This window comes from Prinia subflava, chromosome 5, assembly GCF_021018805.1.
Source record: "Prinia subflava isolate CZ2003 ecotype Zambia chromosome 5, Cam_Psub_1.2, whole genome shotgun sequence".
NCBI lineage: Eukaryota > Metazoa > Chordata > Aves > Passeriformes > Cisticolidae > Prinia > Prinia subflava.
The window spans coordinates 30593062-30618298 of record NC_086251.1 but is presented as its reverse complement, the minus strand read 5'-3'; the positions used below and the strand labels follow the sequence as shown (position 1 = coordinate 30618298).

Below are 25237 nucleotides of genomic sequence, written 5' to 3'. Positions count from 1 at the left end.
CTTGGCTGAGATGGTAGCAGTGAACCTTTGGTCACTGACTCCAGTGGAGTTGCTCCGTGTGTTTGCTGTGGCTGAGGTCCAGAAGGACAGCAGAGAGCAGAAGGGCTGAGCCTCACCCGAGGAGAGGCAGCTGTCAGGGTGCCGCCCTGGGCAAGGGGCAGGTACAGGTGCCGTGTGGGTGCTCTGAAGAAGTCAGGTCTTCCAGGATCCAATGTACTGGAGCTAAGCTATCCATACACATAGCTTGCTCAGTGTTTAAACCTCTCTGGCATTGTGCTGTATTAAGATTAAAATGTACTTTTTTTGGTTTAGGAAGGCTGTCTGGTGGCTGTATTAGCTGTTGGTCACACGCACCTGGGCTGAAAACAGCTGGCATCTGAAACCCCTTGGACTTGCTGGAGACAGCCTGGTCTACCTGCGGATGTTGTGAATTAGGAGCTGGCCAAAGAGTGGGAGAGCTCCAGCATCCCTCCCTGGAAAAGGTAAGGTCTGGAGGCTGAAACTGGTGGGATTGCACTTGTATACCAGAAAAACAGAGCAGTTGTCTGAGTACAGAGCTAACTACATTGTAGATGGGACCTTTGAAATTTGAGTATGTAGAATGCAAAGTTGTTTCCATCAGTTTAAACCTCAAGTTCTTTTCTGGAGGTGTAAGATTGCCATTTTGCACACATCACCCTTGATTTCTGTCTGCTGTGAGTCACATCATTCTGATTGCTTGTGATTTATTCAGCCAAACTTTTCAGGGTTATTGTCTCTTTAAAACCTCACACTGTTAGCCTTAGGCAGTTAAAACAATCAGGACAGTGGAGCAGTATCTCTGAGCTAAACCAGAGCAGTAGGTAAAGAGCAGGGGGTTGCTCTCTCCTGTGAAAGCACAGGTGTGAATCAGATGATGAGGAATCTATTCCTGGCTCTAACAAGCAGTGCAGTCTCTGCACCTGATTCACAGTGTGTTACTCTACCAATCTTCTTAGCCTCATCTTGCTACTCTCCTGTATGCTGTGGCAATCAGTTACACTTCCACAGAGTGCATGTAAAATGCTATCATTTTGGAAGGGTGAGTTTATATTGAGTCTGGTTAGTGGGATGGATGCTGTGGGACCAGAACAATTTCCAGACCCTGTAGCATTTTTGACATGCTTTGTGTCTGCAATATGTGGCGTAGTTCAGGCAATTCAGGCAATGTTCAAAACAATATTGTTTTCCCTATTGTGGATCAGCTTTCCTGGGCAGGTTGTGCACAGTACTTTATTTCTAGCTGGGAACTCACTTTGAATATGTAGATGCTACATGTATAAACTTCAGGTACATGTAGCACTGTCATTCCTCCCTCTGTCCTGTCTCAGGTGTCTCATTGGCCTCTCCTAGTTGTAGTGCCCAGGAGATCCTGTGTTGGGCTATTCTGTTGTCCCACTCCTCTGGGTATTCTTGCTGATAGACCCCTGATCCTCTCTGAGACTGGGGGACAGTCAGATGCTGAAGGAGAGCAGTAGCCTTAATTGTGGCAGTGCTAACAGTGTGGCTCAGCAGGGCCAGCTCCTGCCTAGAGCTCCAGCTGTGCTTTTGCTGCCCATTGTGTAGCTGATTACAGGGCTTCAGTTGGTCACCAAGTGTCATCTGTTGAGTGGCAAAGTCCAGACTAGTGCTGCAATGTCATAACAAAGCAAGTGTCAGCGGCTTCCTGAGAAGGCAGCTGGTGATGGACTGAGCTTTGTATGAGCCCAGCTGTTATGTCAGTGATGCAGTCACGAGTACTTCTGAAGAAAGCTGTGTCTGGCAAGTGCTCTGGTGTGTGGTACTGTTGCTGTGAGCAGAGCAAATGCTGCTTCTTGCCTGTCCTCAAGAACCATCAAATGTAGCGCAAAGTCTCCTATTACTGTTAAAACAAAAACCAAGCGCCGTATGGGCACAAGAAAACACAGATCCATTGGCAGCAGAGCAAGACTATGAATTATTCATTCCTCCAATGCCTCCTGTAGGCTCCATCCACTCAGGCTGTTCAGGATGCTGTCTGTTGGAGATGCAGACAGATCTGCTTTCAAAGCCATGGCGACAAGACCCTGCAGACTGTGATCACCACTCTTGAGCTTGTCCTTCATTAAACTGGCTTGGGCACTGTTGTGACATCCTTGAGGGCACAGAAGTAACCTCTCACCATCCAGTGGGCTGTTGGTAGGAATACTTGTAACGCAAATGAACTTCTGGGACACATCTGGTAATGCCAGCCTGAAATTGTCTGTGAGGTGAGGGCAATGAGTTAGGAGCAAGATGGAAGCCCTGTATGCTCTGGTCCATTTTGCAAAAGGGAGGTGGGAGAGCCACATCTTTCATGTAGCATTGCTTTGGTTTTTGTAAAGAGAACTTAGACTATGTCGGTTTGTTCCTAGCTCCCTCTTGCTGAGAAGCCAAAGTGTCCTCTGTTAAAAGTTCCCTAAGCACAGGCAGGATTTTTCTGTCCATGCAGAGTGCTCTAGTGGAGATGAGTGTATTTAAATGGCTGTTTGGGAGCATCTGTAACACATAGTTTTTCTCAATTCATTTACTAGTAGGCATTTGTCTATGTAATACAGCTGGCAGTTGAATTTGAGAGGCGCTGAAGACTTACAGAGCTGCAGAGGCTCAATTCTCCTCCAACTCTTCCATGAACTGCTGTTGGCTCAGGTAAGAGGTGCCCACTGTGAGAAAAGGTGTAGCTGAAGGTTTGTTCAGAAGCTGTTCTTCAGCATAAAATGCACATACTTAGATGCAGAAGGGTTTTAACTGGTTTTTTTTTGCATACTGCTGGTTGGTATGAAGGTTCCTTCTGCCATTTTGCATACCCAGGCTGCACTGTCCATGCCATATTGCAGATTTTTGAGCATTTTTCCCCATTTTCCTTCTGCATCTCTCAGAGTTGCTCTTGGCTATTAGGCTTTTGCTGAGATGTATTCTGATTTTTAGTGTGGGAAAAGCTACCTGTATCTAGCAAAAGCTGTAGAAATGATGGTCTTCTTAAAGCAGAAGTTCAACCTTTGCATTTACAGCTGTCTTGCAATGTGCCCAACTGCATTTTGAGAGCATTTCAAATGTTCTTAAAGAGCTTCTTGGAAAGGAAGGGAAAGTTACTTCTATCAAAACAAGACATTGTAGCTTGTGTTCAGAACAGTTTTCAGATTCTCATTATGTCAGCCAGCTGGATATGCCCTAGAATGAGTCACCTTTGGAGCTGTTCTAGCCAGATGCTGAGGGAAACTGTGGAGGCTAAGATGAAATCCCAGACTTCGTTTGAAGAGTCGTCACTAAAAAAAAGTGGTGGAAGCATGCTGAGGGGAATGACTGCCCTGCTGGGTTGAGAGGCTGGGTAGGTTTCACAAAGAGAGCTGTCAAGGAAGAAAGGGTTGCTTCAGAAGAAGGTGAAATGTTTTTGTCACCCTATGGGCTTGACCAAAGTGAACAGGCGATAAACTGGAAGCATACCTTTTCTTTCTTTTTCATCAGTGAAAGAAGTAGACAAACAGAGCATGCAATGGATTTGTGGTTTCCATAGTGATGTAGTTATGGAAGCTTTTGTGCTGCTGAGCTTTGCCCTCACTGCAATCACACTTAAAGGCTGTGAGTGTTCAGCTTTCCTGCCAGGAAAAGTAAGTATGTATCAAACATGGAACTGGCTGAAAATGCAGCTGCATTTTCATGAATTGTTATGTTTGCGATGTTACCTGAATATGTGGATGTTTCGAAGCTCAGCTCATTTCTCCTTTATCTCTTGTTCTGTATTGGAACAGTGCATCCAGCTATACTGACACCACAGTTCTGGCTGCACCAGGCAGTGATATATTGACCTCTGTCCTTTGCATTCTGTCGTCTGTATATACACACACATCTCACAACACTGCTGCCTGTGACTCTGCAGCCACACTGATTTCAAACGTGCACTGGTCAGGAAACTGGTTCAGGTTACACTAACTGGTCAAATGCCACTCAGTGAAACAGGACAGGTGAACTTCATGCTGCTCATAGACATCAACTCACTTGTCCCTGTAACTGACATAAATCATGCTTTATTTTGATAGCCATTTTGAGAGTGTTTTAATAGTCAAAATACATGACCCTTGGGGAATTTTTGCATGGGGAGAGAGCTGTTTCTGACTGTGAATGGTTGATTAATTCTGGCTTTCAAAACAAGTTAGAAGTGGAATTTTTCAGCATCTTAGTGATGAGATTACCAGTGGGTCCTAGAGGCAGGGGAAAGAAAATGCTCAATGTGGATGTTGCGTGCACCACATCAGGCAGTTATGCACATACTAGTCCTGCACACACACTTGCATTGTCCAGTCTTCATTGTTCAGATATTTTTGAATTAAGGCATTTGTGCCTTATCTTATTTTTTACTTGTACTGCTGTTGGATGCTTTCTTGCTGTCTCCCTGAATAAATCTTCCTTACCTTCAGCATTTGTTTTGCTTGTCTAATGGATGTAATGGCTCATCTGTTCCCTTTATAGAAAGAAATGTTAATTATTTTCAGAAGGCTAATTAGGTTGCTAATGAGAAACTCTACTGCAAAAATATTTCCTTTCATTACTCACTTTTAAGTGCTGTACAGAGAAGCTTATTGAATATGCTGTTAAATACAAATGCTTGTCTGGCTTAAAGATGCACTTTCAGGCTCCCTGAAAGAAATATTTTGGTAGACTTGGGAATCCATGTGACACAGATGACTGAGCAAATGAGAGTGGTGCTAAGAGCTGCCTAGTTGTGCAGCCTTTTTGACTGCACCTCAATTTGGCAGTTCTGCTAGTGACTGGATGCAGTTGCCCTTTGTATTTCAGGTTTCCTGATGACTTTTTTCAGTATAGGTAACTATTGTTGCTACCTGCCAACCCAATCTATAATTAGATGCAGTCCTCACACCAAATAGTTTAGCTTAATCAGCCAGATGGCAGAGTCACAGAGAGGTGGACTGACATGTCCAAGGTCACATTGCAGATCATGACAAACCTAGTAGTAAAGCAGAGGTTTCATCAGTTCTGTGTTAGTTCACTGCACTGTTTGCCCCTTGCACCTCTCTTAGGGCCAGCATAGCTCACTACCAGACTTGCATTGGTTTGCATATTGCTTCATGAGGCTGCACAGCTGCTCAGCAGCCCCATTTATGTAGCCACCTTGGCACTGACTTTGGAAGGTCCTTTTGCTTCTCCATCTGAGTTCTGTCTTCTACTTGCTTCACTTCCTTGTTGTTATGATATCAAAATCAGACAGGAAAATAAACTTTCTAACACAATTTGAAATATTAGAAAGCAGTCATTCTTTATTACAGTGCTGGACACTTTCAGAAGATGTCTCTTCTAATCAAATGAGTAACGTGAAACTTTACCACGGGGTATTTATTCCATCCTGATTATACACATTCATTACAGTGTACTTCCTAACTAATACACACACATCACTTTCCCCAGAGCTAATTTGCCTCCTACTAACATCTGTCTCCTACTGGAAGATATGATCCTGGAGGGTCATCTAAAGGGGTTGTAGTTACTGATTGCCCCAATATGACCATTTCTTGAACTTTTCCTTGGGCATGCGTGTTGCTTCTTGTTACATAACTGCCAAAACCCCTAATATTTTCTTAATTTTCTGTTTATCTACTGGTTCCAGCTACATTTATCATCCTGTGTGTATACTTTTGCATTCTTTTATCTTTTTTTGCTAGTTAGTCTTTAAGTTCTATCTAGCAACTTTGGGGAAACTGAAAATTTTTGTTTGTATTATCTATCAGTCTCAGTGCCTTTTAGAATTGCTTTAGGAGAGTTGCTGTAGTCTTGTGTAGTTTTAGTACTCCCAGGATTAAAGTTGGAGTGGATATCTAACGTTCATTGCTTTTTAACTGCTGAGCCTTTATGCAGCTCTGTGGAAGAGCTTCACTTTTTTTCAGTATCCTCTAATGTCCAGTCTGCTCTTTGCCAGACTCTTGGAACTTTGTACATGCCATGGCTGTACTAGGGAAAACGTGAGGGAAGGTTGCTGAATGGGGCCTGCTTCCTTGCATAAGGAGATGCTCCTTATTCCTTTACATACTGCTCATTGTAAACTTAGCCGGAGAAGGAAGGAAGGTCTGTCAATGTTGTGGATTCAGTGCAGAATTTTGCGTCTTGTACTGTACTGCCAGAGTATCTAAGCACAGATGGCTCAGAAGGGTGACTTAGACATAGGAAATACCCAAGAAAACTATTATCAGCATAGAATGGCAAAAGTCACTCTCCATTTCTTTTCAGGCATGGATGTACACGGCTTGAACTTTTATCTGTGTGCCACATGCAGCACTACCTTGGCTGAGGCACATTAATTTAAAAGTTCACTTTGCATATGTAATATTTAAGTTAACTTTGCATATCTTTACAGCTGTGGGAGCTCTCAGAGACAGTGAAGATACAGTGAAGCAAGTTGCTTAGCTGCAGTGTAATCTGGCTTCTAAGTTAATACAAGCCTATGCAAAACAAGCACACTTGAAAATGTTAACACTTTGAACACCTTGGCATTGCTATGAATTGTGCAGATAGTGCTGTTTGGTCTATGTGTAATGTGATGGGTTTGTTGTTGCATGTATCAAGAGTAGTTATATTATGGAATGATATTTAGGTTTTTTTGGCAGGAGACAAAACCTTACACCCTTTCTCATTCTACCAACAGTGTATTGCTTAATATCTAGTGATTGTCATAGAAGTCCTGGTATGCTGCAGGTTTCTGTACATCTAAAAAAGAGTGATAGCTGGCCAGAGTGTGTGTCTCCAGGACTGCCAGTACTGGATGCACAATTCAGGCACGAAAATGACAACTCTTGAGCATCTTACATAAGCATGGACAAGAAAACATATGGTGCCTCTATGGTTCTGTGTGGTATGGGTCACCTGATGCTCTGTTTGTTGAGCAGATTTTAAAGATGGTTTTAAAAGAAGTCAAGGTTTGGGGCTTTTGAGGAGGGTTATTTTTGTTGTCCAGTGTGAGGAGTATCAAACAATTTTACTTAAATGATAGCAAGGACTGAGGACTTCTTTTCTAGTCTTAATACAAGACAGTTCCAAACACACAGATGACAACTGGCATCTTTGTTAAACTGGCATTTTGCCCAGAGGCATGAGATGCCTATTGTGGCCCAGAAGAAAAGCAAGATTAAAAAAAACCCCACCTTGTTTGATAGGACCTGGAATTACCCTATGTAATCTCAAGTATTTCACAGAGGTGAATGCAGGAAAGATAGCATCAGGAATGCTCGAACTCCACTTTTGTCTTCAGAATGTGCCCATCTCTAGCTGCCCTCACAGGGTCTAGTAACTACAAATGTGAGCCTGTAGGGAAATGAAGCTTGTAAGGTACCTTCGTTAAGTGCCTGAAAGTCATTCACTAATTTGGACCTCTGTATGCATGTGTGTATGAAATGTTTGTATGAAATTCAAAATCTGGTAAAAGCATGTCAGACAAATAATTAATTTGTTAAAATGGTATCATGGTGCAGTAACAATGTAATGCAGATTACTGGAGGTGAACAAACAAGTCACTGTCAGAAGTGTGTTTCGGGCAGTGAGAGCTCAGTGTCTGCTCAAAGGAGGGATCAGTTCCTCACCGCTTAAACAACTGCTAAATAACAGCGCCTCCTAAAATAACAACCAGTTGTTTAGAGTGTATCTTTAAACTTTTCTTGAGATGATAGAGTGAAATCTGCAAACATAACTTAGGTATTAAGTGCACTACAAATTAAGATCTGGGCAAAAAATAGTGTGATCCTGGAAAAGCCCTGCCAGTTTGGGAACTCTGTGGCCAGTTACTAAATGGGGCAAGACACACTCGTGTGATTCAAGACAGCCAGCACAGCTTCACCAAGGGCAAATCCTGCCTGACCAACCCAGTGGCCCTCTGTGATGGAGTGATGCCACCAGTGGAAAGGCGCAGGCATAATTTATCTGGACTTCTGTAAAGCTTTTGACACAGTCCCCCACAACATCCTCCTCTCTAAATTGGTGAGACATGGATTTGATGGGCAGTGTAGCAATACATCTGTATAACAGGCCATTTTGATGCACCAGCCAAACTGTTTATGAGTAATCTTATCAAACCACCTGCAGTTTTGTTATTAGAGCCCTCAGGAATTTGTCAAGGTTACTGAGAAAAACAGGGCTAAAAATAAGAAAAGAAGATTCTGAGAAACTGACTACCAAGAATACTAAACCTAGATAAAGGAGGCACAATGTGATGGTGGGACGCTTGACCAATTAGGTGTCTTGAAGGAGATGTGCCTGCCTTGTGAACAGGGGACTCAGCCAACCCAGAGATGTGTGCCCACATGGACCATAGACCTAGAAGCTATAACTGGCATGTAATGTAAACAATAAACAGGTTCTGTTGAAATCGTTGGTTCAGTTGCCCATTTCCCCCTGCAAGACTGTTCAGTGGATAAGGAATTATTTGGACTGTTGCATCCAGAGGGTAGTTGTCAAATAGCTCAGAGTCCCAGTGGATGTCAAGGAACAAATGGTGCTACTCAGGGGTCTGTACTGGAGCCCTCTGCCCTCATAAGACTCTGCTTGGAATGCTGCATCCAGCTCTGGGATCTACAGCACAGGAAGGACATGGAGCTGTTGGAATGAGTCCAGGGGAAGGCCACCAAGTTGGTTAGAGGGGTGGAGCACCTATCCTGGGAAGACAGGCTAAGACAGCTGGGGTGTTCAGCCTGGGCAACAGAAGGTTCTGAGAAGGAAACCTTATATCACCTTCTAGTACCTAAAGAGGGCTACAAGAGAGCAGGAGAGGGAATTTTTATGAGGGCACATAGTGACAGGCCAAGGAGTGATGGCTTTAAACTAAGAGTAGATTTAGACTAGGTATTAAGAAAAACTTTTTTACTGTGAGGGGTGGTGAGGCACTGGCAATTGTTGTCCAGAGAATTTGTGGATGCTCCATCCCTAGAAGTGTTCAAGGCCAGGTTGGATGGAGCTCTGAGCAACCTGGTCCAGAGGAAGGTGTCCCTGCCCATGGCAGGCTGGTTGGACTGCGTGATCCTTGGGGTCCCTCCCAATTCAAACTATTCTGAGATTCTCTTATTCTTGTCTCCTCTGTCTAAATACAAAAGCACAGTTACATGGTAAAGCCTTATGTTACAGTTCAATGGAAGGAAGCTAGCTGAATTATCCATCCATTGAAAAGCCCCTATTGCCTGTGAATGAGACTCCAGGATGGCAGGTTTTGCCTCTGTGCTGCAGAGGATGACACAGCCGTAGTTGTTTTCTTTTCTGGTTGTGCTTGCCAGGTCCCATGGGGAAACTGAGTCTTTCAAACCAGGTGCAGAGTGCAATAAACTTCATCTGACAAGCTGACAGAAATTAGTGGAAGCTGGGTACTTGGCAAAAAGAGAAACTAAGTATACAAACTGTTAAGAACAAACTGAACCTCATGGGTGGGAAGTTGTGGTCTTAGCATTTCCTCTTACATGCTGGCGTAAATGGCTCTTCCAGTGTTTCAGCTGAGGGTGTCCTGTGTTTCATAGCATTCAGCTACTAGGCTGCCATGAGACTTCAAAAATAAGCCTCTTCTGGAAACCAGATGAAGTCTGTAAAGATCAATATTCCCTTTTCAAAGGAAAAGTGATAGGTTTTACTGAGTCAGCTGATATTGAGAGGAGGTGGAAGGGGGCCAGTAAATTACAGATACTCAGCCCAGCTTTGGGCTTGAAGCTGTTTGAAGTTGAGTATCATGTTTCTGTCTCTGATCTCACCAAAGCAGTAAGACCAAAGTTACTGAAAACATAGTCTGGATCTGGAGTAGGCAATTCTTCCTGGCATAAGCATTTATTTTCTTGTGGAGCCTGCAATGGGGAAAGATTGCACACATCACAACCCCAGCTGGATGGAGACACTGGGCAACCAACTCCTCCTTCTTCACGCTTGTGTGTCCACATGTTCTTAAGGCACCTGCATGACCATCACAAATATTTTTGTAAAGGGAATTCAGGGTCAGCGAAAGGTACTGTCTGAATTGTCCAGAGAAACATCAGTACCTTTGTAAAGGAAAGAGAAGCTCTGATAGTGAGAACCAATATGAACTTTCTGCATTATGCATCAACATGAGTTATCTATTCTGGAAAGAGCATCATCCAGAGACAAGTAAAAGAATACATGGTTATCTTTTCTCTCTTCTGGGATGGCCAAGTATCTTGGTCAGTTAGTGCCTGTGTTTCAATTATGAGGATGTTTTGTCAGTCACTGGGAATTAAATTAATATGCATAAGGAAAGAGCTGTGTGTTTTGGAACATTTTCTTTTTTGAAACATGTAAAATAGAATAAATACAAATACACAAGCAAGAAAATTGCTTTGTCTTCTACTGCAGTAGCTGTGTGTGCAGACTCAAATTCAAGTCCTGTTTTATCATTGTGCTTTGACCTTTTCCAACTGTACCATCTTTCTGCAGCAGAGTGGAAAATGTCTTTTGTGCAGACTCCCAGTTAAGTGAAGAGTTGAGTAGTATTTTTACATCCTTGCTGAGTTTAGGATTAGAGTTAGCAGTTCTTAATGACTTCCTTTTCTAAGGTGGAAACTTAATTCCTTTCTCAGGTGTTTCGAAGTAGGTGGTGTTAACGTGATGCAGTTACACTCGATGAGTCCTGAAGCAGACGCATGTTAGCTGCTATTCACAAGAGATGGTTTAGAATTTTTCAGAAGGCTGAATGTGTAGATTGGATCTCAGACAAGGGATGAACATGAGTTGGATCTCAACCATAAACCAATAGATCTGTAAAGCAATCTGAAGCTATGGTATTTCTTTATTCCATGATCTGGGCTTGCTGTGCTATGAAAGGCAAATTCCTAGACTTCAGGCAGTTAGAATATTCTGAAGCAGCCCTGTGCACATGCATACAAACTTTTCTGTCTAACTGTCCAAAGTGTTATACTTAGGTTGACTATTAAATACAAACAAAAAAAAGACAAAATTTGAAAATTCTTTCTAGTAATGGAGCAATGAATCTGTTGGTTTTATTGAGGAGGCTGCTCATTAGGACATGGTCATTTGGACACACTGCAGTCACAAAAGGAAATGTGGAAGGAGGATATAAACATATTATTAAATGGATCTATTTTCAGAGCAGGTCTGTAAAGGCTGAAGTGAGCACACTGTGAAGCTGTGATAAATGACTGACAGGTTGAAGGTATGATAAATCTTTAGTAGTGTTTGTAGTGTTTGTAAAAGCTCACCTCAGTACAAAAATGAACACAGTCAGAAGAGGCAGTTATAAGGAGAAAGAGTTTCACACAGGCATCCCCTGTGTAGAAACTCTTTCCATCCCCTTCAAGTAGAGGGTAGAAGAGGACAAATAAAACAGGACAATATATGAAGGCATCTCTCTGTCTTTATATCTATATCTATATCTATCTATATAATCTATCTATACAGCTGTAGATAGAATTCAAATTTATGTAGACACGGCAAGTTGATTTGCCTTCATTAAAGCAGATATCTGTGGTCCAGTCTAAACTAGAGAACAGTCCAGTGTTCTGTGATTTAGGAGAAAGGCAATAAGAAAATCAGAAACAGTAGAAAAAGAACCAAGGTGGCATCAGGTCTAGTCTGAGGAGACACGAGACATCCTTATGACCCAGCTCCCTGCCTCATGAGCTGGAGTGCATGAAGCTGCAGCTGGGAGCACATGTCTCAGCTGGAAGAATAGTCCTGGGAAACACTACTGGAACAGTACCTTCCTAAGTTAATTGATTGGAAAAGGAGGAGCTGTAGGATGCAACTGCAAAAGCTTATGTATCCATGCTGAGTGAAGAAATTGATGGCTGAAGAGATAAGAACTTCGTTGAATGGCAGGGAGAAATAAAATAGCCTGGCAAACACCAGTTCTGCATGGGGCACAAACGTTGAGTTATTTGGGTTTTTTTAAATAGAGCTCCTGAGTGTACAGCTTGCCACCTTCAGAAGACTGAGTTTCAGTCACCTTTCCCTGTGGGAAAGCTCTTGTACTTCCTTCTTGGGACACAGCACATAATCAAATGAATGACTTGAAAGGGAATAATAAACACCTAAATATTAGAGGTTTATGGTGAATCTCATGCTTCAGGTTTACAAAAGAGAAAAATGACAGGTGTGCATAAAACATGAAGATGGTGTCTTTGTGATTGTAACTTGAATGACAAGCTTCCTGATACCTTTAGGAAATAACAATGCTAAAAATGTCAGCCTTCTTTTGCAAAGATATAAATAGGAATAGAAGTACCCAACACAGTGGGGGGTATGTTTGCTGTATAGGAGCTAGGCCCTAAAACCCAAGGTTTTGTTGACTTGTTAATTCAGAACAGAGAAATTTGACAAGTCTTTGAAGACAAATTTACCTAAGTGATGCTGAATTGAAATAAACCTCAACAATGAAGTACAAAACTCATCACTAATTTATTTGTGCATACAATATATTTCCACTGCTGATTACTTTGCAAACCAGTGATAGCATGATTAGTACCCATAGTATGGTAATTGGTGGGCACTAGTGGGGAAAAACTCCGGGAAACTGCTTAGAGGAGCTGCCTTTCCCAGCTGTTGGCATGGTTGTCTACTTAAGGATCTTGCTGGACATGACAATGTGATCAGTAGAATTCTGAGATTTATCCTCTTCTACCCTTCTTTTTTGGGATGTTTCTACCTCTGATGCCTGTGTGAAACTAAGAAGATGAGGTAGATGAGGTAATGTTGGAGGCCCTACAGGGACTGCTTTGGTGAAAAAGGAAAATTTAGTACTCTGAGAGTCCTTAAGTTTTACACCAGGGTGCTTGGAGGAAACTTGAGGACTCATGCCTAGTGAATAGCAGATAGCACTTAGGAGACCTGATTCTTTAACATCTCAGAAATAGTTTAATGTTAGGAAGGAAAAAAAATTGTGTATTGAGAAGGAAAAATTACTTGATGTAGAATTGCCACCAAGAGATTTCCAAAAGGGGAAAGAGAGAAGAATGACAATCTTGAGCTATGAACCTGAAGGTGCTTAAAAGTGTGGTCCCTCCTGTTTCATCTGACTTCATGTAGTACCTTCTGCTTGCAGGGTTTAAACATAATTCAGCTTAGACTAAGATGTTACTTTTCTTTATGAACTGCAGCAGTTCTGTTCTTTCTAGATCAAGAGTGACTGTAGTTGCTAACTGCAGGTATTTAAACTATCCAGTTACCCACTATCAGTTGAATTCTGGGAATTTTTCAATTACTGCTAGGAACTACACTTTTAAAGGCTTGTGCACCAATGAAGAGCAATAAAAGGAGAGAGAAACAATTCTTTACAGTTGTGTATATACAACAAGAACTTCCATAAAAGAAGCAGCTATTTTTATGAAACGATGCTTTGACCTTTACCTGTAGCAAATGAGGAGAGACTATGTTAAATCTGTCAATGATACAGATTTAAGTCACTTGGATTGGGTCAGTATGTTAGCAAGCTAGGATTTTAGATACTTTAACAGCTTGATCATAGTATTTTTCTCTGCCAAGCTTTGTTTTCCCTGTGAAAAATGTTTATTTTTTTTTTCCCCCCAAATCTGACTTTCATCCATTTCATCCTGATTCCGGCTTATTTCTGAAGATTGTTCAGAAGTGCTGGGCTAAGCATATTTATTTGTTACTGATACTGACCTTTGTGAGTGGACCAATTTTTTATTGTAGGTTGAAGCAGAATGGTTTATTTGCTTTCCATTTTGCTTTGGAAAGATGAGGCATTTGCTGAGAAGGAAAAACCCCCACCTTTCCAAACACAAGTGTCTGAATTTCCAAAAAGCTGTAAGAAACCACATAAGATGGCTGACACATGATGTCTTGCCATAATGTTGTCTTTTCTTTACAGACGTTGGCTGTTTAGTGACAGTGAAAAGGATAAAATCTTGTAAACTCTTGTGTTTCAGGACAAATTCTCTCCTTCCATTTGTCACTTTGGTTTGGGTTGCTGGTAAGGCATGATATACATTATGATTTTTGAATGTCAGATTTTCTTCAATCAGCTAATATGTGTTAAACTCAAGCTTTTGAAAACACGCGTGAATTTTGATTGCCACTGTACTTGAATGCACAGTTTGATATGAAGGCGCCCAGCTCGCAGGAGCTTACGAGTCAGGCAGTTGCCCATCATGGAGTTCCTAAGTTCATAAGTGCTCAGACCTAGGCCCGAAGTCATGGTGTGTGAACCTGTGTCACTTTTTGAAAACTGGGTTCTAGGAACTCAGGTCTGCTCTCATCGCAGAGAAGGAAGTCAACTGTCCAGGTTAAGATAATGGTGAATCCAGCAACTAAGCACCCCAAACTGAAGGATGGCTGATACAGAGTCTCAAAGCAGATTGTGCCCCTGGACATGCCATCTCCTTGCGGACAGACCTTCCATAATGCTGGCTCCCTCCTCAGTGTTAGTGGGAAGCTCTGCCTCCTCCTGTAGGAGAGTCCTGGCTTCCAAGTGTCTGCTTTGTACTGGAGCCACATCAAGGGCACTTGGGCTCTTGCTGGACATTGGCCTGTTTTGAGAACCGTAGTATCAGCAAATGTTTGGAACTTAGGGCAGCTTTTCCAAACAGAGAAGGGCAGCAGGTAAGGCACAAGAGCCTTATAGCAACAGGCTTGGAGAAGAACATGACCTTACCTGAAGGAGATACTGGGGAGATTTGGGCTCAATACTTTTAGATGTCAAGTTTGGATTCAGTCATTTTTCATAGTGTCTTTCAAGTCTGCTGCTTGCATGACTTTTGGGGGTCTTAACTTCTGCCAGGTACAAAGGAAATATTCCTCTAGGTCCCTGTAAGTAAAGAGCTACTGCCTTAATCTGTTCTCAAGTTGGAGTGGTCACTGTGGGCTAAGCTATGTTCACGTAATGTAACATTTCCTGCTATGTGTGCAGCAGGACACGGAACATCTCCACTTTCTGCACTTCTACTGCCATTCATGAGATCATCTTAGTCAGAAAGCTATTCTGTAAACAATGGCTCCATATTTTTTCTTTGTCCTCTGAGAAGCCAACCTCCCTCTACTCTCTTTCCCAAGAAAGGCCTTCCTTTTTCCTTTCTGTCGTGAAATGGTACCTTCTGGGCAGCCCACACACAAGCATTACTGCTAGGAACTACACTTCCCCATCCCTTTGTGTTAGTCTGGTAATTGGATTCATTTAATCTCCTTTTGTCGTCATTCTTTTTTACTCCATCCCAATTCTCTTTGGACCAGATTTGAGAGATAGACAGGGATCAGAGGCTACCAGCAGGTACAGAGTGAACTGGGCAAGGGAACAAGAAAACAAGGAGTGGCAGGGAAATGATGTGCCTTCTATGGGAAAGGAGCTAGAGACAAAAATGAAAGGAAAATGCAGATAAGAAATAGACTGTGCTTTCTTACCCTGCAGTATGTGGAAGGGAGACAGTGTGCATCCTGATGGATGTAGAGTGAAGACAAAGAAGCAGCAAAAACGGATGACTCAGAACTGACCAAAATCCAAGGGCTCCAGTTCCTTCCTGAAAGCACCGAGAGTCTCTATTTGGAGATGTCTGTGGCATGCTTTTAGCTTCATTGCAGGGCTTGATTAATCGATCTGCTGGAGCTCTTCCACACTTCAGTACAGTTGAAATCCTATTTTCTGAGCCACAGTTAATTGAGGCTCTCAGTTACCTGAAGGATGAATATCTTCTTAGAGTTATGGCTTCAGCACATAAGTACCACTGAGACTTTACTGTATAAATCTTTAAAAACTGATGAACTAATGTCTTGGGGCCAAATCTAGTACCTAGTGTTCTGTACACATCTAGTGTTCTGTAAACCTTTACTTCTAATGGCATGTGAGACCTCAGTGAAAATGTTGAAGCCAGATTTGCAGGATATTCTTTGAATATTGTCCGTGGTTGCAAAGGTATGCTTGTTAGGTGTATACTCACAGGGAAAATGCAAAATAAAAAGAATTACATTTAAACAGGTGTTGTCCAAAAATGTATGTCAATTTTCACCAACACATTCTTGTATCTACTGTAACCCTTGCTAAAGCAGAAAAGCAGATACACATCTGATTCTCCCAGTCCGAAGAAAAAACACAGTAGCTACAATGATGTGCCAATGAAAGTAAATTAAAAGTAGTGAGAAACAGTTATTTCTACATAAGTACTGTTTGGGTAATAGGGATCTGAGGAAGCAGGACATTGGCAGTACAGCTCATGGGCAGGGAGAGGACGTCAGCTTGGTCCACTACTCATGGTCTTGTTGTTTGGAGAGACTGAAGTGTCCTCCTGTGTATGTGTCTCCTTTGCACTTTTTCAAATTTAAGAGTAATTATGACATATAATTAGATCCCTAAGACATTTCTTAGAAATATGAACATGCATGTTATAGAACTAAATATTAGTAAATATGAATTTATAAACTTATACTGTACTGTAACTTTTTAACTTGCAGAAATAACTGGGCACTGTGAGTATGAAACATGCTTCAGTAGTTCAAGTTCATCTGCGGTGGATCAATTAGCTGACAGAATTCATAGACATGGAATTCACATGGGGAATTGTCTCATGGAGGTTTTGTTTGTGTTTTTGTTTATTAGCACTTCAGACTTAATTCAGTGTTTCTTGAGGAGGTCTCATTACATTCAACAAGAGCATCTAAATAATTCTGCTGGGTTAAAGGGAATAAAGACAACATGCATGAGACTTTTTTTGAGCAGTTTGGCTTGGTAGTGGGGAAATGGGCAGAAAACCACTGCAAAGGAGAGCTTTGAAAAAAAATGAGCCAGGCAGCGTTCAAGAATTTAATCAGGCATGAATGTGACATCCACTGAGGTCTCCCCTGCAGTGCTTGTGTGAGACAAATCTACCATTATTTCTTGGTCTACCATCAGTCCATCTTCTGATCACTTCCCTCTTGCCTGCCAAGGCTGCATCACCTTTAAAACCGAATGTGAGTATGGAAGTGCTCCTCTTGCACAGAGGGCTCTCACATGAAGTGGGGCGGTCTGTAAGTCCTTTCTCCTTACTTGGCCTGGTGCATCAGTTTTATCTGTGTTTTACCTCAATCTAGGAGTTTATTAATATCAATTTCAGAGCTGAAATTATAAAATATTGACATGTAATCTTGGCACTTTCTTGCAGCCATAAATCAAAGTCCTGCCCTGATCACAGAATGTGTCAGGTTGGGAGAGACCACAGTGAGTCATCTTGGTCCAAACTCCTTGCTCAAGCAAGGTCATCCTAGAGCACATGGCTCAGCATCGCATCCAGACAGTTCTTGAATACCTTGAATATCTCCAGTAAGGGAGACTCCACAACCTCTCTGGGCTTGATATCCAATGCTTGATCACCCACAGAGTAAAGAAGTTCTTCCTCGTACTCAGGTGGAACTTCCTGCAACAGTTTCTGCCCATTGCCTCTTGTCTTTCCATGGAGTGACTCTTCCTCAGGTGCAGGACTCTGCATTTGTCTTGAATTTCAGGCAGTTCTCTGCCCATCTCTCCAACCTGTCCAGATCCTTCTGAAGGGCTGCGCAGCACTAGGGGGTATCAGCTGCTCCTCCCAGCTTCACTGAGTCCTCAGTGAACTTGTTGCTGCAGCCAGATTTCTGTAGAGAAACTCAGTCCTTCATATACTTTCCCTGTTAGGTCTGTGCTTGTTTCCTGTGTAGGTGCAGCGGGCTCTTGGCCCCTTCGTTGCCAGCAGAGTTATGCACACAGGCAGAGCAGTCAGGGAAAGGACCGAGTGTTCCTTGGAGGTCCATGTGTGGTTTCCACAGACTTGCCTTTTTTTCCCAGCAAGCTGGAAAAAGAAGGTCCTACTAGAGAAAGAAGGAAAAATTTTGTGCTGGCCTAGCTCGGGCTTCCTAATAACTTTGTATTAGAGGAACAGTTTTTATTTTAACTATCTGAAATACAATTTGCTGATAATGGAAAGCATTTTCAAAACTTTGAGTTTAGAAGCTCCCGATTTTCCCCAAAACAGCACAGTGTGAGCATCCTTAGTGCAAGCGTGGTCATCCATGAGCAGTCTCCATGCATCGTTTGCTCTCTGCTGAGAATTGCATAGCTGGCAGCTGTGTTTCTGATTTTCGGGAAGTGCTGCCCATCCCATTGTAAGTGCCTCAGTGATAAATGTCATTTGTTTTCCTGAGGAGACTGAATAGCTCCCATACGTTCAGAGCCTTTTGGTTAGTATTACTGTCACTCCATTAAAAGTTTTGCATCACCAAGTTCAATTATCTACTTAAGACTTTTCACAAATCTGCATTTCCTACTGAATCCAGTCTTGGCGTTCTATTTGGATGCTTCTCCCACTAATGTAATGCTTTTCAGCTTGATTCTTTTATTATGAATTGCTGCCCAACAGAACAACACTTTTCTCCTTTATGTCCCTCTTGAGACCTTCTTGTGCAGTATTGCTTACCAAACACCAAATAATTTGGTGTGGCTGGGAAATAAGATGCTTGGGAAAAGCTGCAGTTTTAATTGTTCTGTAAATACTCAAATGACTGTAACCATTAAATTGGACAGTCCCCATCTTGTGCAGTGATGTGCTGTATCTTTTGATAGGCCCCCTAAATGTATCTTCCATCCCCTGCATGTCTTACTATGTACTTTTTGTTTTATTTTGGATGAAATGTTTTACAGGAGGAGCTGTGATTTGGGGATTTGCTTGGTGCCTAGGACAGTGGAACCAATTATGTCTGGGCTACCACAGGTTGGCATCTGCCCTGTCTTGAGATGCTTCTAATCAGCAGGAAGTCTCTGAGGATTCTTGCAAGCATATTGTAAGAAGGAAGTTTGCATTGAGGTGGGGCCCACTGGAATCATGATAGCAGAGAAGGCAAATATTGAGATAGTGACAGTGCACTAATGTTTGTCTCTTTGCACTTGTGGTGAAAGCCATGTGATTCAAAAGAACTCAACAGTGGTCTTTGCAATGGGTTAACTTGTATTGTAGATGTCTGAGACTTGAGCTAGATTCAATTTTTAGACATCTAGTGTAGTGACTAAATATTTTGCAAACAGTAAAAATGAAACCGAAAGTAAATAGATTTTTATTAAGTTTGTGGTATACAACCAGAAAAGAGAAATCTTCATTGCACAGAGGATATAGTGGGAGGAAGAACAAGACATGGCTTGTTGGATATGTTTCTATGAGTCTTTGGCTTTTGTAGGGAGGTACAAGGCAACAGAAATAATTGGTGAGGGGATCCTTGGAATGAAAATGGAGGGGAAGAGGAAAGGACCCTCTGTGCATTTGATCCAACTTTGTGAATAGATTTGCAAAATTACAAGGGTACTCCCAGCTAACAGTTTGAATACATTCCGTGTAAAGCTGTAAAGAGAAGTGCAAGGACTAAGGATCCCAAGTGAAAAAGTGAGGCTTATAGAAAAAATAGGAAAACCATACAAACCTAGTAAAATCTTTACAATCATTTTCTTCTCTGGATAATGATGTTACATATTACAGAATATTCTGAGGTGGAAGGGACCTACAAGAATCATCAAGTCCTACTCTTAAGTGAGTGGCCCATACAGGGATCAAACCCACAACCTTGGCATTATTAGCATCATGCTCTAACCAACTGAGCTAATTACATTGTTATTTCATTTTACTTTGTTTCAATTATTAAACTCATCTTAACCTGTGAGTTTTACTTCCCCCGGCCAATTCTTCTCATCCCACTGGAGAGCAGTGAGCAAGTGGCTGTCTGGCACTCAGGTGCTAGCTGGGTTTAAATCATGACGCCTTCTTACTGCTTTCCCTTACTTCTGTACCTCTGACTTTTGACTTGTTCTTGAAATTATGTCAGAATGGAGTAATGATATGAGGATTCAGAATCCTAAGCTTATCAACTGTGTTGGCAAACCAACCAAGTAACATTACATTGACAAACTCTCCTTGGTTTGCAGTGCCCTTATGCATCAGCTTCTTAAGGACTGTGGATATTTCTCATGTGCCTCCTGCATATTTCTAATGTGCCACCTCCTCTGCTGTCTTGCAGGGTTTCTTGGGACTGAATTGTTAGGAGACACGAGGCAATCTCTAGTGATTCTTTATTCTTTCACCTACAAGCTCACTATGTGCTGTTGACCTTCCTCTGTAGCATGTAATAATGGCTCAGTGACCTGTGTGAAATGGATTCTGCCATTAGAAAATGGGTCTTTGCCCAATCACCCCAATCATATGAACTGTCAAAGCTTTGGTTGTTTGTGTGTCTGGTTAAGAGAAGTGTGAACAGATCATGGATACATCTCTGTCCTTTTCACTTTCAATATTCCCCTGTGCATATCTTCTTCACGTTTATTAATATAGTTCTGTTTTTCCTTATAGAAGTTTCTCTTATCTTCTGTCAGAATGTCAGTTGCATGTTAGTACTTTGTACAGAGAGGCGCTGTGTTTACAGGGCAGGGCAGGAACACCCTCTTTCCAGAGGGCGTGGAATAATGAGGTTAGTGTGGTCCTTTTCCTAGCGCATTGTGCCATGGAACTGACAAGTGCAGAGCAAGTTAAATAGTGCTTGGTAAAGAGTCCAGAGAAACTCAACTTGAAAGAGTAAGTTTCTGAGAATGAAAGAGGTCAAATTCATCCTGTGGTATAAATCTGCAAGGCTTCAGTAAAATTGTGCTTATAATCACCTCAGGTCATTAACTGTAGCATGGCAGACTTGTGAATCTCTACAGAAAGTGTAAAAGCTAATTGTGCTGAACCAGCTCAGTGATAAGCAAATTGTGCCTTTTCAAAAACTCTTCACCAATTTCTTCCTGTATAGACAATTAGAATTTGTTCTCATTTCCTATTTATCATGACTAACTATCCCTCTCTGGGCTCAGCTGTTCCTCTGTATTCTCGTCCTTTGTGCTTTGCTGTCCTGAAGCCAAATCTGAATGGATTTCAGTGGCTCTCTTGTGCTTTTTGACTTGGTATCAGGCAGTCTGACATCATAAGAAAATTATTTTACAAATGCTAGCCATGCAATGGATGAGTTCTTCAACAGGCAAAATACAAGTTCAGCTGAATAATGAGTGCAAGGTGTGGTCTCTGTAAGTGTAAAATCTCTTGACTTTTCTCCTCCAGTTCTCCTTGTAGCTCCCATCAAAGCTGTTTTACACTACAGTAAGCATTTTGGGTATAGAGACTGTAGGCAACAGCTGGAAAGCCCCAGTTTTTCAATGCTGTGTTCAACTAATCTATTCCACAGTAGAATCAGAAAAGTAAGGTATAGTGCCATTTCTTGAAAAGAGCAAACAGGTGATGTGTGCTCCTTGTGAGATGACTATATTTTTCTGCTGACTTGCAACCAGTGAATTCTTTTGCTACTTTGCTCCTGGCAAAGCAACTCATTATCAACTTATCAACTCCGTCCTTATTACCAATGTAATACCAGCAGTGTCCCATTTTTCAGGCAGAGCAGTATATGTTGTTCAAGCCCATCCTGAGTCATGGAGCCCTGTAAGGTGCCACCTTTCCCCAGGACTTAAAATCTGCTGTGGTGAAAATGAGAGTCACATTTTTCTCAGATTTATCCTTTGTTGCAAGTTTGTGTGTTGCCATCTGGGGTATAAGGACTTGTGACATCCTCATTTACACCTGTCTCCCTGTCTCTCCCTCTTCCTTTCAGAGTGCTGCTGGGGTGAGTGCAGAAGAATGGCTGCGGCAGAACCTCTGACCGCTTTCTCACGATGGTACCTCTACGCCATCCATGGCTATTTCTGTGAGGTGATGTTCACAGCTGCCTGGGAGTTTGTGGTCAACTTCAACTGGAAGTTCCCAGGTGTTACCAGTGTGTGGGCACTCTTCATCTATGGCACCTCCATCCTCATTGTGGAGAAGATGTATCTGTATCTCAAAGACAAGTGTAACATTTTAGTGCGCTGCTTCATTTACACACTGTGGACATACCTCTGGGAGTTCACCACTGGCCTCATCCTACGCCAGTTCAATGCCTGCCCATGGGACTATTCCCAGTTTGATTTTGACTTCATGGGCCTGATCACCCTGGAGTACGCCATTCCATGGTTTTGTGCTTCTTTCATCATGGAGCAGCTGGTGATCAGAAACACCCTGCGCCTACGATTTGATGAGACTGCTGAGCCCGGGGCCCCCAGCGCACCCGTTGGCTTGGCCAACGGCCACGTGAAGACAGATTGAGCAGTGACTTAGAACCACACTTAGCAATCTGAGAGAGCCCAGACCTCTACCATGGACAGCCAGCTCTGGCTCTGAGGTACTGCTCCTTGCTGTATAAGATTCATAAACCCCATTTTTCTAATGGGGGTGTGCATGGGAAATACCAGAAAAAATGGAACCAATAGATTTTCTATGGATTTTACTCTTTGGGCTCCAAGGACCAATATCAGTTATTTGTTAGTTAGGTCGTTTCTGATTTTAACTTATTACTGATGAAAGCAGTCCTTTTGCTTAAACTTTAAAGTGGAGAAAGAAGAAAAAAGAAATGCTACAGCGGAAATGCATCCAAAAAACCCCACCTAATCAGTGGATGGGCATGGACACGCCAGCTGAGTTAGTGATTGGCTTACTCCATTAGGCAATATTCAGGTGCTTGCTTGCAACCAATACCTCCCGTGGGACCTGAGATGCTGCAGGAACGAGCAAAATCCATCTGCTGTTGAGAAGTACCTAAGACTGGCAGTCTGCTGGGGAGGTAGATGGTGTTCCCCTCACCAGGTCCCATTGGCCTCTCCCCAGGTTCTTTGTTGCACCGGGAAATAATCTGGTGCTGGACAACTTGCTGAATTTATACAGATCTTGTACTTTTTGAAATCTCAGTCCTGATATTCCTGATACTCACTAGAATTTTTTTCTCTTTTTCTTTTTTTTTTCTTCTTTTTTTCTTCTTTTTTTTTTCTAGTAAAGGCCTTTATTGCCAAGTGAATTTTACCATAATCTGTGCTATCTGAATCTTGGCAAAAGGCGCAAGAAATCGTGCAAGTCTTCCCATCTTCTTTGTCCCCCCAAAGCAGATCTGCAGATTCCAGCTCCCATCTCAGCCATGCAAACCTTGTAGAGACTTTATAGCCCACAAGACTTTTCTGCCTTCCTTTCCAGGGATTCCTGTTTCTGGTGATGTTGATGACTTAGTCTGGCTGCAGCCCATTGTATTTGAAGGTGAAAACCTTCATGTGGCTAACCCAGGATTTGGTCCTCTGGCACTGATTTCCATGTTCCTTCAGCACTGGCAGGCCTTGGCTCAGTTCTGCCTAGTGTTCTGCTCAGTGTATCAACTGGATTTGCTTTTTCTTCTCAAATTCTGCTTTAAATAACCACAGTGATATTGTCGTGACAGTAATTGGAGGCAGCAAGAGATGTACCATGTTGCTGATACATTTACTAAAAAAAACCAACCAACCAACCAAAAAACAAAACACCAGTCTCTGAAAAGCGTGCACTTCTTCATGCTCTGCCTGAATGGCGCTTTGAGTCAGGGCGTGAGAGCAGCAGTAGAGGGGTGGAGTAGGAGGCACTGCTGTGGCTTCACTGTAGACCTATCTGCAGCAGGGACAGTTTGAAATTTAATCTATTTGGAACACTTAATGGAGAACAAGGACAGTTGTGGTGCAGGGAAGGTGTTTGATAGTTGCAGCCACAAATTTGTGATTCATTATGTCAAGCCTTGGCCTTTGAAGTTTGCAGAAACATGAAGCTTCCAGCTGTCAGCTGTCTCACTCCTGAACTGATTTATGGAGAAGGTTTGCCAGAGTTGTCCCATAAGGCCAGATTAATTTTTCTTGTTCTTCCACCACAGTCAGCAGGACTGTACCAGGGATAGTTTGGCTTGAAATGCAGATCTGTTGTAGGATTCCACTCTTACTTTGGAAATAGTGGGGCCAGTTCTGTGCATGTCCCTTGTCTCTGGTAGGGGGTGCTCAGCTGTGAACCTGCTCCTTGCCCTGGTACAGCCAGTCCTGAGAGGAAGAGCACTGCTAGCCCTGTGGGTAGCATTGTTTCTTGGTTCTGCTCTTACAGGGCAGTGTTAATCCTTCTTTGTATTGCACAGAGAGCAATTATTTTATTCCTTCCCCTTTTCACATGGCACCCATTGCTGGCAATGGACACATGAAAACTTTGGTGGCAAGGAGTTAATCAAATCTGCCCTGGGTATGCAATGTATCCTGACTCACTGAGAATACTTAGGTGGGTATTTAGAGTTCCATTTTTATAGTTCATTAAATTAAAAGAGAACAAACACTGAACAGATAGTTCTTTTGATGCTGTGATGCCAGTGCTATGAAATCACAGGAACAGTATGTAGTTTATCAGCCTTGCTCGTCTCAGGAGTATAGACCCAGGCAAAACAGTTACCTGAAACTGTACATGGAGGAGAAAAAAAGAGCTTGGTGAGTGGGACAATGTAGATGAGCTCTACTGGAGCAGAACAAGAATTGCAAGGTGCAGATGCGAGTTGGGATCCCACCATTTTGGCCCTGGTTATGTCACGATCATCAAATGCAGTGTCTAAAGCTGGGTTGTCCTTTCACAGCATAGCTTAAATGTCATGTTGTTCTGCCTCCTACACCACCCCCACATCATGTAAAACCCTCAGCTTTATAGGATCCCTTAGGATCCCTGCTTTCTCCTTAGCTGTTACAAAACTCTTCGAAAAGGTTAAAAGCAATGTGGTTATAAATGATCCTTTATCTGTGTTTTGCTGAGTGATGTAATATTTAACTGCTCAAAATATGGAAGGGTTTCCCAGCAGCATCTAGTATCCTAGGGCTTTATTCTTATTGCCTGTGTCATTGAAACAACTGTTGTAGTCTGCTTTCCACTGGTGTCTGATGTGTACTACCCAACTGTTGCATCTTCATAGAGCGGTGATTTATACCCAGAAGTGCACTTTACTTGCAGCTTGCACACCAGAAACAGAAAAGGACCTGGCAAATTCTTAAATCATTTAATTATGTATAATACTACATACCTAATGCAGCAGGATTAGCCAGACTTCTACTTTCTGAGCAACATGGCTGCTGTCAGAGCTTTGTCTTTTCTGCAAAATCTTCTTTTTTAATACATGTGATGCTTCTTATAACATCTTGCAGAACTGCCCAGAGCACGTTACCAGGATCTCAGTGGCAGCTCAGTGAGAGCTCGGGAGCTGGACTGAAGTTGAAGAGACATTTACATTAAGAAGAAAAAAAAAACAAAACGCACAAGGCCTAACATTTGTTTGTATGTGTATCTTCCTCAGTAGATTAAAGTTGCCTGTTTTGAGTTCACCAGCAATAAAAAAACCTTGTGATTTA

At 42.3% G+C, this 25237-nt stretch overlaps 2 protein-coding genes across 5 annotated transcripts in view; both read left to right on the top strand.

Moving 5' to 3' along the window:
• Window positions 1-342: 342 nt before the first annotated feature.
• RAD51B (RAD51 paralog B) overlaps window positions 343-25237 on the top strand; it is a 431141-nt gene continuing 406246 nt past the window's right edge. Inside the window, exon 1 of the mRNA XM_063398747.1 lies at window positions 343-482. The gene's annotated coding sequence lies outside the window, so the exon portion shown is untranslated. The remainder of the gene's footprint in view (window positions 483-25237) is intronic.
• Window positions 343-25237, top strand: TMEM229B (transmembrane protein 229B). 4 transcript variants are annotated; one of them, XM_063398754.1, is made up of 3 exons: window positions 343-482; window positions 2550-2664; window positions 21595-25237. In XM_063398754.1, the coding sequence occupies exon 3, from the start codon at window positions 21621-21623 to the stop codon at window positions 22122-22124; it is 504 nt and encodes a 167-aa protein (XP_063254824.1). In that variant the 5' UTR covers window positions 343-482; window positions 2550-2664; window positions 21595-21620; the 3' UTR covers window positions 22125-25237. The 4 variants fall into 4 exon arrangements, with proteins under 4 accessions (XP_063254824.1, XP_063254826.1, XP_063254823.1 ...); XM_063398756.1 differs by having other exon boundaries at window positions 344-482; window positions 2574-2664; XM_063398757.1 differs by having other exon boundaries at window positions 352-482; window positions 2553-2664.

Bases quoted from the DNA above. Each gene is read 5' to 3' on its own strand.
- TMEM229B (XM_063398754.1), top strand. From the start codon at position 21,621: ATGGCTGCGGCAGAACCTCTGACCGCTTTCTCACGATGGTACCTCTAC.